This window comes from Eschscholzia californica, unplaced genomic scaffold, assembly GCF_041429995.1.
Source record: "Eschscholzia californica isolate CP2 unplaced genomic scaffold, dmEscCali1.0.p SCAF_4, whole genome shotgun sequence".
Taxonomy (NCBI): domain Eukaryota; kingdom Viridiplantae; phylum Streptophyta; class Magnoliopsida; order Ranunculales; family Papaveraceae; genus Eschscholzia; species Eschscholzia californica.
The window spans coordinates 13,792,174-13,807,683 of record NW_028238461.1 but is presented as its reverse complement, the minus strand read 5'-3'; the positions used below and the strand labels follow the sequence as shown (position 1 = coordinate 13,807,683).

At 36.0% G+C, this 15,510-nt stretch overlaps 2 protein-coding genes across 2 annotated transcripts; both read left to right on the top strand.

The window, feature by feature from the left end:
* The first annotated feature begins 3,718 nt into the window (after window positions 1-3,718).
* On the top strand, window positions 3,719-11,869 carry LOC147542925 (uncharacterized). The gene is made up of 5 exons (XM_086636730.1): window positions 3,719-3,793; window positions 7,234-7,822; window positions 7,937-8,113; window positions 9,139-10,506; window positions 11,498-11,869. Exons 2-5 carry the CDS (start codon window positions 7,808-7,810, stop codon window positions 11,531-11,533), a joined length of 1,596 nt encoding a protein of 531 aa, XP_086492856.1. The 5' UTR covers window positions 3,719-3,793; window positions 7,234-7,807; the 3' UTR covers window positions 11,534-11,869.
* Window positions 11,870-14,504: 2,635 nt separating this feature from the next.
* On the top strand, window positions 14,505-15,510 carry LOC147542924 (Putative membrane lipoprotein). Its single transcript, XM_086635146.1, has one exon. The coding sequence runs from the start codon at window positions 14,767-14,769 to the stop codon at window positions 15,382-15,384; it is 618 nt and encodes a 205-aa protein (XP_086491272.1). The 5' UTR covers window positions 14,505-14,766; the 3' UTR covers window positions 15,385-15,510.

Sequence of the window (15,510 nt, the reverse complement as noted above, 5' to 3'; positions counted from 1 at the left end):
GAAATTTTCGGTACACTGTTGGGCCAAATCGGACTCCCTCTAGTATTTTCCAACTGCTGCCTCCATGTGAAAAGATGCAGGATAAAACAGTAGGCCACATAGATCCAACGATCCTTTCTCGGACACGCGCGCGAACAGCTCCATCGAACGACCATTCCACTTTGGACGCACACTAACCCGATGCTAGCTTTGATTTTTCTTGGGTGTTGTACATCACGTACACCGGACTTCTAAACATATATAAGCGAGAATAATCAGCTGATTTACCTGTCCACATTTTCATTGGCGTCTTTAGATCAATTGTGGTTGATGAAGACCGATTGATCACATAGCACGTGGTCTTAACTACTTCCGCCCAAAAAGATTTGGCCGCAGTTCTCAACATTGTTCTTGTTCTTTTCAACAAGGTTTTGTTCATCCGTGCTGCCACTCCATTTTGGTGTAGAGAGTACACCAATGTGAACTATCTTTTGATGCCTTCTGTTTGACAAAATCTATCAAACTCAATACCAGTGTATTCTCCTCTATTGTCTAACCTTAGCCACTTGATCTTCTTCTCGGATTCAAGTTCTATTTGCGCTTTGAAATTCTTGAAAACTAAAAAAACATCTCCCTTCCTCTTTATTTGAAACACCCAACATCTCCTGGAGTAATCATCAATAAAAGATACAAAGTATCTTGCACCTCCTAGAGACATAACCGGTGATTGGTATACATCAGAGTGAACAAGTTCGAAGATAGTCTTGCTTCTAGCATTTGAACTATTGAACTTCAATATGTGCTGCTTACTAGTAACACAATGCTCACAAAATGGTAAGGAAACCTTTTTGAGTCTAGGAAGAAGGTTTTGTTCGACGAGAATATTCATATTGTTATGATATGTGCCCGAGTTTTTGGTGTCATGGATTTATTGACTCTTCTATCGAACTGGTTGATGCAACTGACACTTCTCCCTCTTGTTGTGTTTCTCCTTGAAGCATGTACATATTAGCAGCTATCTTTTCTGCTTTCATGATCACAAACGCACCTTTGACCACCTTCATTTTCCCATCTTCAATATGGATTTGACACCTGAGACTATCTGATTGTCCTAAAGACAATAGATTTTTCTTTAGACCTTTAACATGTCGTACCTCCTAGATCGTGCGAACGGTACCACCATACATTTTCAGTTTGATGCTACTAATACCAACAATCTCCACAACATGATCATCTCCCATGTACATAGATCCTCCAAAAGGGGCTCGTATTGATGGAATCATTCTCTCTGAGGGGTCATATGTCATGTGGCTCTTGAATCCATAAGCCAAATTTCAACAAAATTTCTTCTTCTTTCATGAACTGACCTTTCCTCGTTGTATAAAATTTCGCCTTCTTCTAAGGTACCCGCTACACAACCTTAAGCGTTTGACAACTCAAGACTTTTTTCTTTTTTCTTCTTGAGATTCCAACACTCCCTTTTATAATGCCCTTTCTTTCCATAATAGTAATACTTCACATTGTTCTTACTCCTTGATTTTGATCTACTTTGTTTTTTACTCCCACATGAGCCGCGTTCTATTGATTGTCCTCTCATCATTGTCAAAGCTTTAGCTTGTTGTGAGCTTTCTTGTCTATCTTCTTTTTTTTTTTTTGCGCCGATTTTCTTCTTCAAGAACTGCAGCAGCAATATCGTGAAAGGACAAAACTTCTGCATTGTTTCTTCTAAATACTTGTTTTTCCTTTTGTAAGAGAGAGATTATAGTATTTCTCCTAGCATAAGAGAGAGGTTGTTTATAATTGTTCTCTCCTTATTTAGAGTGAAGTTGTAATTAATTCATCTCTTAAGTGTAAATCGCTTGAAAGGTGTTCAACTTCGTGTCGTTTGATATTTGGCTTTAGTTGCAATTTGGTGTCTAAAACTCACAACCTTTTTAACACTAGTATGTAGCTAGGGTGGAAGGTGGTTTAAAATCAAAACCTTTTAAAAAGAATTGACATCCCAAAGAAAAAGAGAAGAATAAACATACTCTACAAAATCAATTGGAGCTACTTTGGTAGTCTCAATGACTAATCAAATATAGTTCCCAAGGACACATTCAATGTGATAAGTTGCAAATTCAATATCTTTGTTGACGCCATTTTTTAAGGGTCCTTGTAAAATTATGAAAAAAGATGTTGTCTTTATAACAATTAACCGTTCATCATTCCAGAGCGGCTAGAATCCAGTTCGAGTACAATCCAGTTCGGTCCGAGATAGGCTAAAAATAAAGCCCACAACTTGGCCCTGAAGATGGTGGGAATCATGTCACTTCCCTCCTTATAGGCACTCATTTGTGAGAGTGTTTCTTTGTACTTTAACTTCTTCATGTAATTCCTTTTGGCTTTGCCACATCAATGAAGTTAACAGTTTCCAAGAAAAAAAAACAATTAACCTTTCATATACCTTAATTGGTTGTACTTATTTAAATGTTTATTTTCAATTTACGACGTTTAGTATGAATTGGTAATATTCGATTGTTACATGATAGAACTACACCCACCAATGTTCTTTCACATGGGGCAAAAAATTATAACAACTCTAATTTGAAAGCAACAAACTTTATTTAAATCAAGTAATGGAACTTATTAAATCATCTCTTTCAAAATGTAAAATTTTGATCCAACACCTAAAATTAGTTAGGTATTTTTGGTGGGTAGGCCAACGGATTAGGACATCAAGAAGAAGCTTTCAAGGTCTCATCATGACAAGTTGGGTGTTTGAAGACTATTATTTTGGGGAAAAAGATAATTTTCTCCAGTACAAAATTTTAGGTGGAAATATTTTACCAAAGTTTTTGTTTTCCAAAATTATAATCAAGTTTTTTTTGTTTCTCCCATGGTTGAGAGAAAGAGAGAAAATGGTACAGGTGGTGGTTAGAGCTAGTATTCCGAGATAGAAAGAGATGAGGATTGAAGGTTGATGTTTGGAGAAAACAAGAAAAGTTTCACAGACATAAAGTATTGTAGTGTAAAATTTTTTATCCAAAGATGTCTCTTTCACTCTCGTATGTTTGCCTCTTCTTTTTTATTCTCTCTCTGTCTCTCTCTATCTCCTCCTCAACTGAAACCCCAAGGCTTTGGTTCTAGCAAATTGGTTCCTCGATCAATTGGTTATCTTCCTTCACCAAGTTTGAAGTGATATTACTTAACAAATGATTCTCAATTTCAAATGGTTAGCCCCATTATTTCTCAATCAGTTGATAGACTAAGTTCTTGTGCAAGGACGTGTTTGAGGGGGTGCGACCGGTGCGATCGCACCGGGCCCCCTCAAACCACATAATTTTCTCATGGAGATAGGGGCCTCTAAATGCCGAGTAAATATATGTTTTCAAACATAGCTATGGTAAACCTCGAACATAACTAAATTGGTAAAAGAATATCATTTTTTTTCCTCTCATGGAGATAGGGGCCCCAAAATTGTAACATTGACTATGAGGTCTCATATTCAATCCTCTCACCAATCAATTTTTTGTTTATTTTATCAACTCATTATCATCTCAAATTGTTTCAAACAACAACTATTTTCTTCACAAAAAACAACTTTCAGTTATTATACTAAGTTATGGATAAACAATTAGTCCAGTTTGTATGTTTATGAAGTTGAATAGTTATTGCAATATTCTTTTCATGAAAAAAGTGTTGTCAAATGTGTATGGTGTTTGCATATAAATATTTGAGAGGAAAAAATACACAACTTAGATTCATCTGAGTTAAACTTTTTCTCTTATCATACTTAGTTCAATTAGGGTAATTACTAAATGTATAATACTAGGTATAGCCCGTACCTTCGGCACGATAAGATTCGCTTTCTTGGTGATCTGAAAATTCTGAACAATAAATTAAAATATTTTTGTAGATACAACTAAAATAGAATACGTCAAGATGATCAAATATCACGTGAAATATTCTCTAGAAATTCAAGGGGTTATAAAGTGGCAGCAACATCTACAAATAAGAGAACATAACCTCCCTAATAAATAGGGTAATAGGAGAAACTTTGTGCAATTGATGGGGTTTAAATTGTTTGTGAGGTCAGGAGATGTAATTGATATTTATGTTCAATCTGATTATATTTTGGTTTATGTCATCTAATTTTAGTCCTGATGAGGTACTAATGACATTAAAAAATAAAATTAAGATTGCAAAAAACCTAATAGACTTCAACTGTTTCGTTTCTTAAGGTATAAGAAAGCAAGCATCACTTTACATAGTTAACACATAAAACTACCACCGTCTATCTAATCAAACTTTACTTACATACCAAGTCAGTCTTTGGCATCTTTCTTCTTCCCTTCTGTGCCTCAAAACGCATACACCAAATGTCTTCAAATGAATATAGAAGGTAAACTCATAGAATCACTTTGCTTACTCGTCTATGTGACTGTGTCCATCACTCTTTGTACTTACCTGCATACCACACACCATCCATTCAGTTGAACATCAATCCGTCTAAACAATCAACCTAGTGCCGAAAGTAAAGAGAAAAAGAGCAGGGGAAAGATTATACTTGCTTCGGGTCTAATCCATACTCATTGTACTCTAGAAGACTGTCTTTGTGCTCAGAGACGAAAATTCGACCATAGACCCCTTTAAATCCATCCTTTCATTGAAGTGCTCAGTCTTGTTACTTCCTTCATTTGCAATGACTTTGTATCACGTTTTTTCATATGGTAAATGATGATACACATTGACAGTGTCACCAAACTTGAGAAGTATTGTTAGTATACATACCATTGGTGGCGTAGTAACCTAGATCTAAAACTCATATGAACCCATACCTAGCAGCCTCGGCTTTAGTGTAATGGTAAATATTGGCCTTCCAATCTACTCATTCAAGACCCACATTTGTTACACATAAATGTTTAACATTTTTGGTCGAGAGAATTTAGCTTGTCGCACCTTATACCCTGACAGAGGGAATCAACAAATTGTTAGAAGAAAGCCCTTGTTCAAATGCCTTACCAGATTGGAGCTTTGTAACCTGATGCACAACACAATCACCAAGATAAATGTTGTAGCACACTAACATAAAACACAAACCTATATAAAGGTATAGATATGGTATATGGATATACATATACAACAACATATATCTATAGATATAGATGTATAAACGCGTAGATATAAAGAACCGTAATCCACACCACATCACAAGAGAGCCTTGGGAAGCTTTTTGATTTTATCGTATGAGGTGCACGCTTTTGGTTCAACAACAAATGCTTTCTAGTGATACACCATAGCTCTATAATATCAGAACAAATGAGTTGCTAGTAGTTTCTATTTTATACATGACAAGCTCCTAACTTTCAGAAGTTTCTAGGAATGTAATACTTACCACACATTCAAGTTTATCACGTTCATATATAGGTGAGCCATCTTCCACTAAAATCTAAAAAAAAGATCGAGCCTTTTGTCTTCCTGCTTTGCTAGATTTTATTTTCTCAATGAAGGGGTGCAGAAGCTACATCTTTTCAGATGAAGATCAGTAAGCATCGCCATAAGCAAGTCAGTGGAAGCCTAATCCCATATTCCCATCTTCATAAGCGCATGTATGCACCCAACCAAATTTAATTACTAATAATCCAAGATTATATATAAAAGGCTATTGAATTTGAATTGTTTTACTATTTCTTTTGTTTATATTGGTTCAGATTTCTATCGTAATTTCCGCAGATAAATAAAACGACCTTTGCACATAATGAACCAAGTAATTAGGAACTAAAGAGAGTACTAACTTGATAAGATGGTGAGTTGATAGTTCAGAAAGCAAATGCGGAGCTTTTTCTTACAAAAGAACAAAGTTAGTGGAAATTATCTAACCGAATAAAGAAAAGATATTATGAATGAACTTTCTATACCTAAAAATATTTTCCAGTTTATGTTTCACGACAGAGTCGCGGAAACAAACATTTTTATTTTACTTATCTTACAACATGAATATACATGTCTACATTATTTATATGACGACTTAAAGTTGCTTAAAACGAACATCTTTTAGCTTTAAACCATAAGTTTAACGATGATTCTACCATATCTCAGCATCTCACCATACCTTTGTCATTACCTTCTATTTAGAGAAACATATTTTGAAACATGTTTTATGGATGTCATCTACCATATTTGAATAAAGGCAGACATAACAATAACTTTCTTAAATTGATAAGAATTGTCTGTACAAATAATCAGTAATAGGATCATTTAGGAAATTAATCAAACACTTTGCACTCAAGAAAAGAATAAAAACTATTTCACCTTTTGAGTATGTGCTTCTCATATTCCCAATTGAGTTTCAGAGAGATTGGAACATGCAGTGTTGTGCTCTCTAGGCTTGGAGCTAAAATCCCAGATTGAGATTTCAAGAATTCATTTTCTTCTTCTTCTTCGACTTTCCAAAATAGACATTTAACCAGGTGTCTTCTTTGCTTGAAATGGGATGAAGGGTTTTCAAGATTTCCCAATGTTAGTTCAACCGTATTCAATTGAACTATATAGGTATACATGAAATCACAAACATCAATATTCAAATGAATGGAGAATGTTGCATATTTCAATCAAAATAAGAATATTCATTACAGCTTAACATTTATTCATACTTGAAACAATCAATGGAGACTTCCTAAAATGAGTAAAAGATAACAACAATCCTACATTTGGAGTTGTTGATGAATCAGGAAAGAAAATAAAAAGAGAGAAAAAAAGGGAATTAAAAAAAAATGAGTAACTCAGGAAAAGAGTTAAAACAACAAAAGAGAGAAAATAAAAAGAAAATAAAAAGAGAGAAAAAACTTCACCTTGAGATTGAGATATTTGGAGTTGTTGATGAACCAGGAAAGAAAATAAAAAGAAAATGAGTAACTCAGTTAAAACAACAAAAGAAAAAGAGTAATAATCAATATTGAAAGCTTGTATCAATGAGGGGACTGAAAATTGAAGATGGAGAAGGGGGATACGCGTTAGGGTGGGAGACATGTAAAGAAGATGAAGAGGAAAAGATTTGGGTGAAGAGTATCTAGTTGTTGCTCTGGTTCAGCTACCCAGAATAACGTTACAGCATATTGAAAGGGTTGATGGATGTGATGGTCAGGATTTGGGTTGAAATGAAACGGATGGTTAAGATTAAAAGATGAAGGTTGTCCTTATCAGCTTCCAAGTCACCACCTAGCATTTATTTTGTCCTAGTCAGCACAAAACAAGTTCTGTTTTGTTATATAGATAATGTGTGAAAAACATTTACGTTTTAACATCATTTAATTAAGGGCCTCAAACATTTTTTTTTCTAAGCGGGATTTCCAAATTTTCGGGCACGCCACTGTTGTTGTGTTTGGTTGAGAGAGTGGGGTGGAAGGAAGTTCCTCTCAATTGTCAAACTTCTTCACTGCAAGTTTCACAGTCCAACTTCGAGTTAAGACCGTCAATCTTTCCAACACGAATACCGAGGCACCAACTACTTCTCTTTTTGAGATTTAAAATTTGAAAACTGTCAGAAAAAGATAAGCGCTAAATGGAAATCCACGTCACCTCAAAACTTGCCTCTACTAGAGCGCCTAAATCGATTATGCTAAGCGCCTTTAGAACTTCCCATCTTTTATTACTCTGAAAGACTAATCGAACTAACTTCACCGGTCATTTAAAGTGGCATTAACGTTAATATAATCATAATTAAAGGGTACTTAAGTAAATTAAGTTCAATTTTCAGTTCATAACAGACAGGTTTGGAAGAAGAAAGGAAAGGGAAAAAAACAACCTCCTTTCTTACTCTAGTCTCTAGAGAGAGAAATAGAAGGAGATGGATGAAGACGAGGTAAAAACCTAACCACCAACCACCACCACCACCACCGCCGCCGCTTCCACCACCACCATCATCTATATCTGTCTAGATTTGGGTTTTGATTGATTGATGTTTCTGATTTTGCAGAATTTAGTGGGTTTAAAGAAAGCATATGCAAGTATAATCCTAAATACAGGAAAAGAGGCGGCAACTAGGATTATGATTTCAGAACAAAAGGCGTTTCGTTTTCAACAAGAACTATCTTCTACTAAAGAAGAATCACTTAATATGCTTATTCGTTTGAAACAGATGACTGATTTTAAGGTAAATTTTTTTTCAAATTTCATGAGATAGGTTTTATTCAAACTGGGTTTTTGATTTTGTTCTGTTCTGTTGATATGATTTGGGATTTTGTGTTATTTTTACTAGTATTGTTATGTTTTTCTCAAATTTAGGTTTAGAGTGAGATTATGTTTTGGGTGATCATTTTGAAAGGATTATTAGCTAGGTTTCATATTTTATGGAGTTCCTTTATTGTTCATGTATTTGTTGTTGAGATAGGCTTTGGTATAATGTATGTTCAATTAGGTATTGTTCATGGGAAGTGAGTTACGGATTAGTTACTACATCTCTCGCATTAGGTAACAACTCGGTGTTGAACTTTATTGTTTACCGATGTAGCAGGATCTTCGGTTAAGCACTGAGATTGCGTTAAGTTTTTCCAATCGAAATTGAGTATCGAGAAAAACTGTCGAGTAATATTTTTCGAATGGAGAATCCCCATGTGAGCTATGTTATTGATTGTCAGTACGTTGTATTGTTATGGAGTTCATGGAAGACTTGGCGAAAAATGCTTGAAGCTATCTTAGTCATCATAACTAGCTCGAGGGATTACACCTAGGAAGGATTTATTTCCTCCTATGGGTTTATCGGACGTTCATGCCTCTTTTGATATGTCTTTAGTCGTTTTTTTTTGGAATTGTTCAGCGTGTCTCGAACCCTTGACCTCTAGGGTGGAAGATTATACCTCTTACCACTCCAACCAAGGGTTGTTGACATATGTCTTTAGTCGTTATTTTGTGTTTATCAGACGTTTTTTATTTGCATTTCTCCATATCGGAACTCTACAACTGTTAATTCCTCGTCGAATAAAATGAGTTGGTTATTGTGGCTGTGTCAAGCTTAGATGTGTCTTGTGAACACTTTTTAAACTCTCAAAGCCATGGAGAGAACTCACTAGGTCCAGAATTTGCAGCAATATTGCATATATGTCACGACTTCCAACCGCTGTTGTCACATTGTACTTGTTATACTTGAGCTAACATCGGTCTATACTTCTGACTAAACAGATTGCTGAATTGGAAGTTACATGCTTCAGCCAAAGAAGAAGGATCGAAGAGCTTGAAGGGGAGCTCCACAAGACAAAGGGGACAGTTTTCTACCTCAGAGAACAGGTTAAAGGAGTCCAGAATGAGTTGGAGAAGAAGAAAACCAACGAAGTGCCTCGTTCTGATGAAGTAAAAGAGAGAGGTCTTCACAGGAACATTGTCACGCAGGTGAATGAACCAGCTACTCCTGATTCGGTTTTATCACTCCTTCCAGATTCAAGATCTGAATCAACTAAGGGTAAACCTCTTGATCAGGGAAATACAGAAGATAACTGTCATAATGTGTCTAAAAGTGCAACTATGCAGCCTGAATCCTTAATCACTTTTCAGTCAGAAAATTGTTATGTTGGCAACCCTGATTTAGACTCAATAGTAATGGGAAGCAAAGAGCCCGAGCCATATAGAAATGGGTGTACCCAAAGAATTCGTGCAATTGAAAGGAATATGCTGAATAGTGTATCGCCTCTTCCTGCACAAGCAGATGATCAGTCCACAGTCATAAAGAATGAATCTATCAGTACAGAGGAAGAAATTGTTGAAGAAGTTGGTGCACAACCGTCTTCACAGGACGAGACAGTGAGGAAGAAAACAACTGGAGTGGAAGAAATATTGCAGCAGGATAGCAGTGGTGATAATTCTACAAGGTGCTTCCATAGAGTTTCTGCTTGGAAAAAGAAACCCAGATGCGGACCTGCCAAATCTAACTCATGCTCTAACCAAGTTGCCAAAGGTTGCAAACCACCCCTACTTTCTCGTTGCAAAACTTACCCATATCCTGAAACTAGTGAAGATGTATCAGCGACAACTGAAGATAATGTGCAGAAAACCTCAAAGTTGCCAGTATTGACGTTGAGTGAAACTGATGCGACTCCTCAGTTAGTTTGTGTGGATGGAACTGTAAGTGATCGTGAGACTATGTCTTCTAGCGCTCAAAATACTGTAAAAGAGGATAATGTTTTGATCGACAAATTAGATTTGAAAAGACATGAGAGGGAAGTGGCAGACAGTTCAGGGGTTCCAAAATGCAAGCTGAACCTTAAAACAGTGACGAAGCTGTCAGTGAATGATGATTCAGTGGAGAAGAAAGAATGTGAAAAGCTGAATGCTATACCTAGTCAAATAGTGAATGATAAGCCTCTGATGTATACATTTCGAAGAAAGCGTAAGAAGGGGACATTCAACTGCTCTGGTGGGAACGAGCCTATTGAGAAAAACACTGCAAAGAAAAGATCAGGGGAGAAACAAAGTGTTGCTCCAGAGCCACAAAAGTCTAGCTTGATAATCGAATCTTCTCGAGATAGTCGGCGGCTGGCACAGGTTGCTCGTCAGGTTGGTCAAAATTTATTTCTGCATCTCTTTCTCGATGGTTTCACATGGCTATACGAACATCTTTATGTTTTTCCTAATTCCACTTTTTCGAAGTAGTAGTTATATAGGGGGAGAGTACTTTCGGATTTCAAACCCACTGAGTAGTTTCAAGTACTTCATGCCTGCATTGACTTAACAAAGTGGCTTAGAGACTCTTCTAATTGAGGCCTGTCACTCCGGTGCAGCGGAAAAACGTCAGCAGAACTCGAAAAACTGAAACTCTCAAAGAGAAACTGCTGAATTTTTTAACTGAATTTAATGTCTAAAAATTGTAGAGGAAGCCCTTTATATAGTATTAGGGTTTCACAATCTTAAAAACTTCTGATCAAATGAACTTTTAAAGAAACCAAATAAAATAGATATAATCATAACAAAGGCTGTTTTGAGGGCCTAAACGATGGATTTAGACCCTAAAAGTGGCGGGCCCCTTGCATACCTCGACTCTATAGCGGAACGCTGTTTCACGTTTACGGACCAAATTTTGCATATCGATTGGCAACTTTGGTTTTGTCAGTTTTACCCTCTTTCATATATTTTTGGTTACATCAATTTCTTCCACAAATTAATCAGCCTAAGCACCTACATCACGCTCCATGACTTAAGAATTTGGATCATGAAGATACCAAAGGGTAGAAGAGCAGAACAAAGGAGTCTTATCGCTAGTTGCCTAGTTCAGTATTTGTTTATCGAAGGGTCTAAAGGTAATTTATCTTGAGATTCTCGTAGAACCAACTGAGTGATCGTTGGTACTTCGGTCGCTGCGACAATCTGGTTGTATATTTAGAGTGTGAAAGCTCTTCAGAAAAGTGGAAAACATCTCCGCAGAAGCCCATTGTGATTGGAAATTTTGTTCTCTTTTCTCCACACTGCCATTTATGATTTATCTACTAGTTAAAATCATCGTTGTGCTTCAGGTTTATCTATTAATGTTATTGAATTCCTTATTTTGCAGCTCATTTCTCTGTCTGAGAAGCGATGGTGGTCGTAAAACTGTCTGGTTATCCTTTGAGTCAGGTTTAAGAAAGGTGGACTTGAATGAGAATTTAGGTCTTGATAGAGGGGATGTTTCTTCAAAAAGGTTCGTCAAATTCCGGCTACTTAAAAAACTAGAGTTTGCGCTCCTTTCTGTTAATGTAAGTGCATTATTATCAAATAAGGTATATGATTCTTATTTTTCATGTTATATTGTTTCTCTTCCATACAATATCTGAACAGATCTTTGAAGATCATTTCTTCTCTTTTCTGAGTAAACATTTATATCGGGGGTTGTTAAATTACAACTTTTTCTTTACGTTATAGTAAAGGTTCAGCTTCTAAGCAGAAATTCCTGGCAATGCTCATGGTGCTAGAGTTTCAAGACTTGGCAAGAACTGGTTCTTTTGTTTTGCATCTCAATTGTTTTGATCAGACTGATGGCGAGTACACTTGGAGCTAAATGCTTCTTTCACTCACCAAGTAAAAGTTACTAACGTGACACTTTGTGAACCATAGATTCGAAACATTGAGATTCTGTATGAGAAGTGAATATTGTTACGTGGTTTCGAACTCATCATCTTGTACTTATTGCATACTAGGAGAAAGTCGCATTTCCCAAAGACCCAAACTGGTTCTATCTCTCTCTCTCTCTCCATTTCTGTCTTCTTCATAAGTGAATGAATACAGACTTGCTGCACCCCTCATTGAACCACAGTTTGTAGTGATTGGGAGGAAGAACATCCTGAATAATAGAATAAGTTTGCAATACTTATTCAAATTTTATTTTTGTAGTCCCTCGAGTGATTTCAACTAGACTCGTTCTATTGGAACAAAATAAAGGAGACAATTTTTACAGTATCAATGACTAGTACCAATGTTATTGAATTATATGAAGCAATATATTGTCGTATAGCTGTCGTAATGGTTAACAAACAAACCAAGAAAACAATAGTGTTTAAATTAAACAGTTCACAAACATAAAAGATTTATGTAGTTCCATTGGTTAGACTTCATGTCGAGCAACGACGCGATGACTTTCACTAAGAATGAACGACAAAATTACATAAATTTCCCAAGGTTTAGTACCTATAGACTATAGTTCACTCAAATTCTATTACTCAACCGCCTCTAACCGTTAATCCTGGTACGTGCAATGAAATATAAGTGGGACTTAACTTTTGTCCCGAATTTTGACTTGGGACAATGAACAAATATAGTTTTAAAATGACATTTTATCTTAAACACCTTTGGGTGAAAATGAGGAGTTAGATGGTGGCATCCCCCACCTGGTCTGGAAGGACAAGCACCACCAGAGGTCCAGAGCATATGAAGAGAAGAAGAAAGAGTGTTTGTCACTCACTTTTTGTGACATGTTGGAGGTTTTGTCGATTCTTGGACCAGCGTGCTCTTCAAACATATATATATATATATATATATATGCCCTCTCTCTCTCTATATATATATATATTATTTCTCTCTCTAGTCTCTTGTCACCAATATTGAAGTTGCAGGTGTGAGACAAAATCATTTAGGTTGGGGCAGGCAATAATCAAAACTTCAAAAGTATGCCTACTTTAAATCTTTCTCTCATCACTCTCTTCACTCTCACTCTTCCTAATTATTCACTTTAATGACAGCTTTTGAAATTTAAAACTAATCAGTTTTTAATCACTCTTATACTTAAATAATAAGAAGATTTTGTGGATCATTATGTATAAACTTTTAACCCAATGTTGATATTGTTTTCATTCTCAAATGGACAAATCAATCTCAGCTTATTACTTGTGTCTTTGATGGACCAAAGTTTGTTCTCATTTCTGTCTTCTCCATTTCAATTACCATAATAAAACATATAGATAGTTATTTTCGAATACCAGAACAAAACATATAGACAATTATTGTTCGAGGGATCTCTAGTTTGTGAGTAATTTTCCGCCTAGCATCAGGGACGCTATCAGGTTGGACTGAACACACACAGATCACTTGGGTTATAACCACTAAGTACTACCAAGAAGCTGCTAACAATTAATGTTATTTAGTAAGTATTATATGTGGGAATTCTTGTGAATCGTGACTATAGTGAAGGTCACTACGGCTAGGTCGAGGGGGGCCATGGCCCCCTTCGGCCTAGCTGTAGTTCCATCCCTGCCTAGCTTCATCATTTATCCTAAATACCCGGATGAGTTCTTTATCGTATTTTCAAAGCATTAACTAGAAAGTTAGCATTTATCTTTCAAAAGTACCCCTTTTTTAAAAAAAATTACATTCTCGTGCAGTCCTCTTGATCTTCTACAACTTATAGTCGTCGACCGTGAAATATTAATTTTTTAATTAATGCATTGGAAATAAAAAGGGAGAATCATCTTAGTGTTTAGCATAAATTAGAGGAATAGGCGGAGAACTAGTCACAAACTAGAAAATAACCCTAAAGTGTAAGTTTGGGATTCTTCATCATCTTACAACTCTCTCTACCGATGTACCGGAATCAGATGCGCAAATCGGAGTTCTGCACGCCAACGGTTGACGGCGAGAAGAGGAGAAGATGAAAGAAACATCAGTTATATAACTACCCTCAGATGGTTAGTGGCGACTGTACCAGAAGCAGCCCACCAGTTAGATCAGACAGCTCTAGCGGCACTCCAAGTGGGCATAACTTGTCTTGTTTGTCCGGTTATGGTTGTGTCTTTGTTGTTTAAACTTCATGTTGTAATTCTCGTTAGCCTATTGGCCTTTATATGAAGTTTGATTTCCAAAAAAAAAAAAAAAAGTTTGGGATTTCTTAAAATAAGATGGGAGGGGGATCGATTCTGTATAGTGAAGAAGTATGAATAGCATTACTTAAGGGGAACCAACTTTTCACACTATCACAAGTTGTCTGTTTGTCTCCACCATTAGAAGACTATAAATCATACTCCTCCTGTGAACTCCCACCTCTCTCTCTCTCTCTCTCTATACTCTCTGTCTCTCTCTTCTTCTCTCTCATCACCATAATCATTCACAGATGGCGTGTGAGTGAAATACTGAAATGGGACCAAATTCACGTTATGTCAGCATCAGCATCAGGTGCACTTTGGTATTTAATTAACACCATTTTGCAGTTCTTTGATCTTACCCACATTCTTCTTCCTCCAAACTCAATCTCTATAAATTACTCAATTTCAAAATCATCCCAAACTTGGGCATCTCATTGTTTCTGTTTTAGAAATCCAGAGAGAGAGAAAGAGAAAACAGAGTATAGAAGAGAAGATGAAGAAGAATGAAGAACAAATAGAGACAACAATGGCAACAATAGGATTAGTTCTTCTTTTAATAGCAGGTTTAAAACATGTTTTTGAATCATTAATTCAACATTGGCGTCGTCCATTATTAGTATTTCTTCTTCTCAATCTTGTTCTTTTAAGTATCTTATTTACATCAATTCGATCTAATTCGTCAAGTAAAGAAACAGAGAAAACTAATCAAGATGATGAAATTAGAAGTAAGAAGAAGATCAAGATGAAAAAAAAGAGACTACCCACAACTAAAAACATCATTACCAGCAATGGGTCATCATCGTTATCATCATCAACACCATTATTATCAATTCATGAAGTAGCAGAGGGTGAGAAGATAAAAACAGAGACTAATTTGGGTAAGCAAGAAAATGAAGAAAAATTTGAAGATAAATATATTAATGGAGTTTCTAGTACTAATAAGGAAGATATAAATGCTAGGGTTGAAGCTTTTATTGTAATGTTCAGGCAGCAATTAGCTTTGGATGCTCTTGATAATGGCGGTAGAAGAAGGTCGACCAGTTTTCGTCCAACAACAATGGATCAACAACCTTCCTGGCCTCCTGTTAGGGCTAGGTCTAGTTTCAGTTGAGTTAGTTATTAAGATTATCTAGCTATTACTATTAGTTAGTAATTGTTTGTTAAGGGGATTTTTAAACTTAAAGATTCCTAGTTTGTATCTATATTTAATTAATTTAATGAAGATTAGTGAGCAAAA

What these genes read in the sequence shown, in the direction of transcription:
- LOC147542925 (XM_086636730.1), top strand. An exon ending in AACAGATGACTGATTTTAAG is followed by an intron (nt 8,114 to 9,138) that starts GTAAATTTTTTT and finishes CTGACTAAACAG; the next exon opens with ATTGCTGAATTGGAAGTTAC. An exon ending in TGGCACAGGTTGCTCGTCAG is followed by an intron (nt 10,507 to 11,497) that starts GTTGGTCAAAAT and finishes CTTATTTTGCAG; the next exon opens with CTCATTTCTCTGTCTGAGAA.
- LOC147542924 (XM_086635146.1), top strand. Translation starts at nt 14,767, where the DNA reads ATGAAGAAGAATGAAGAACAAATAGAGACAACAATGGCAACAATAGGA.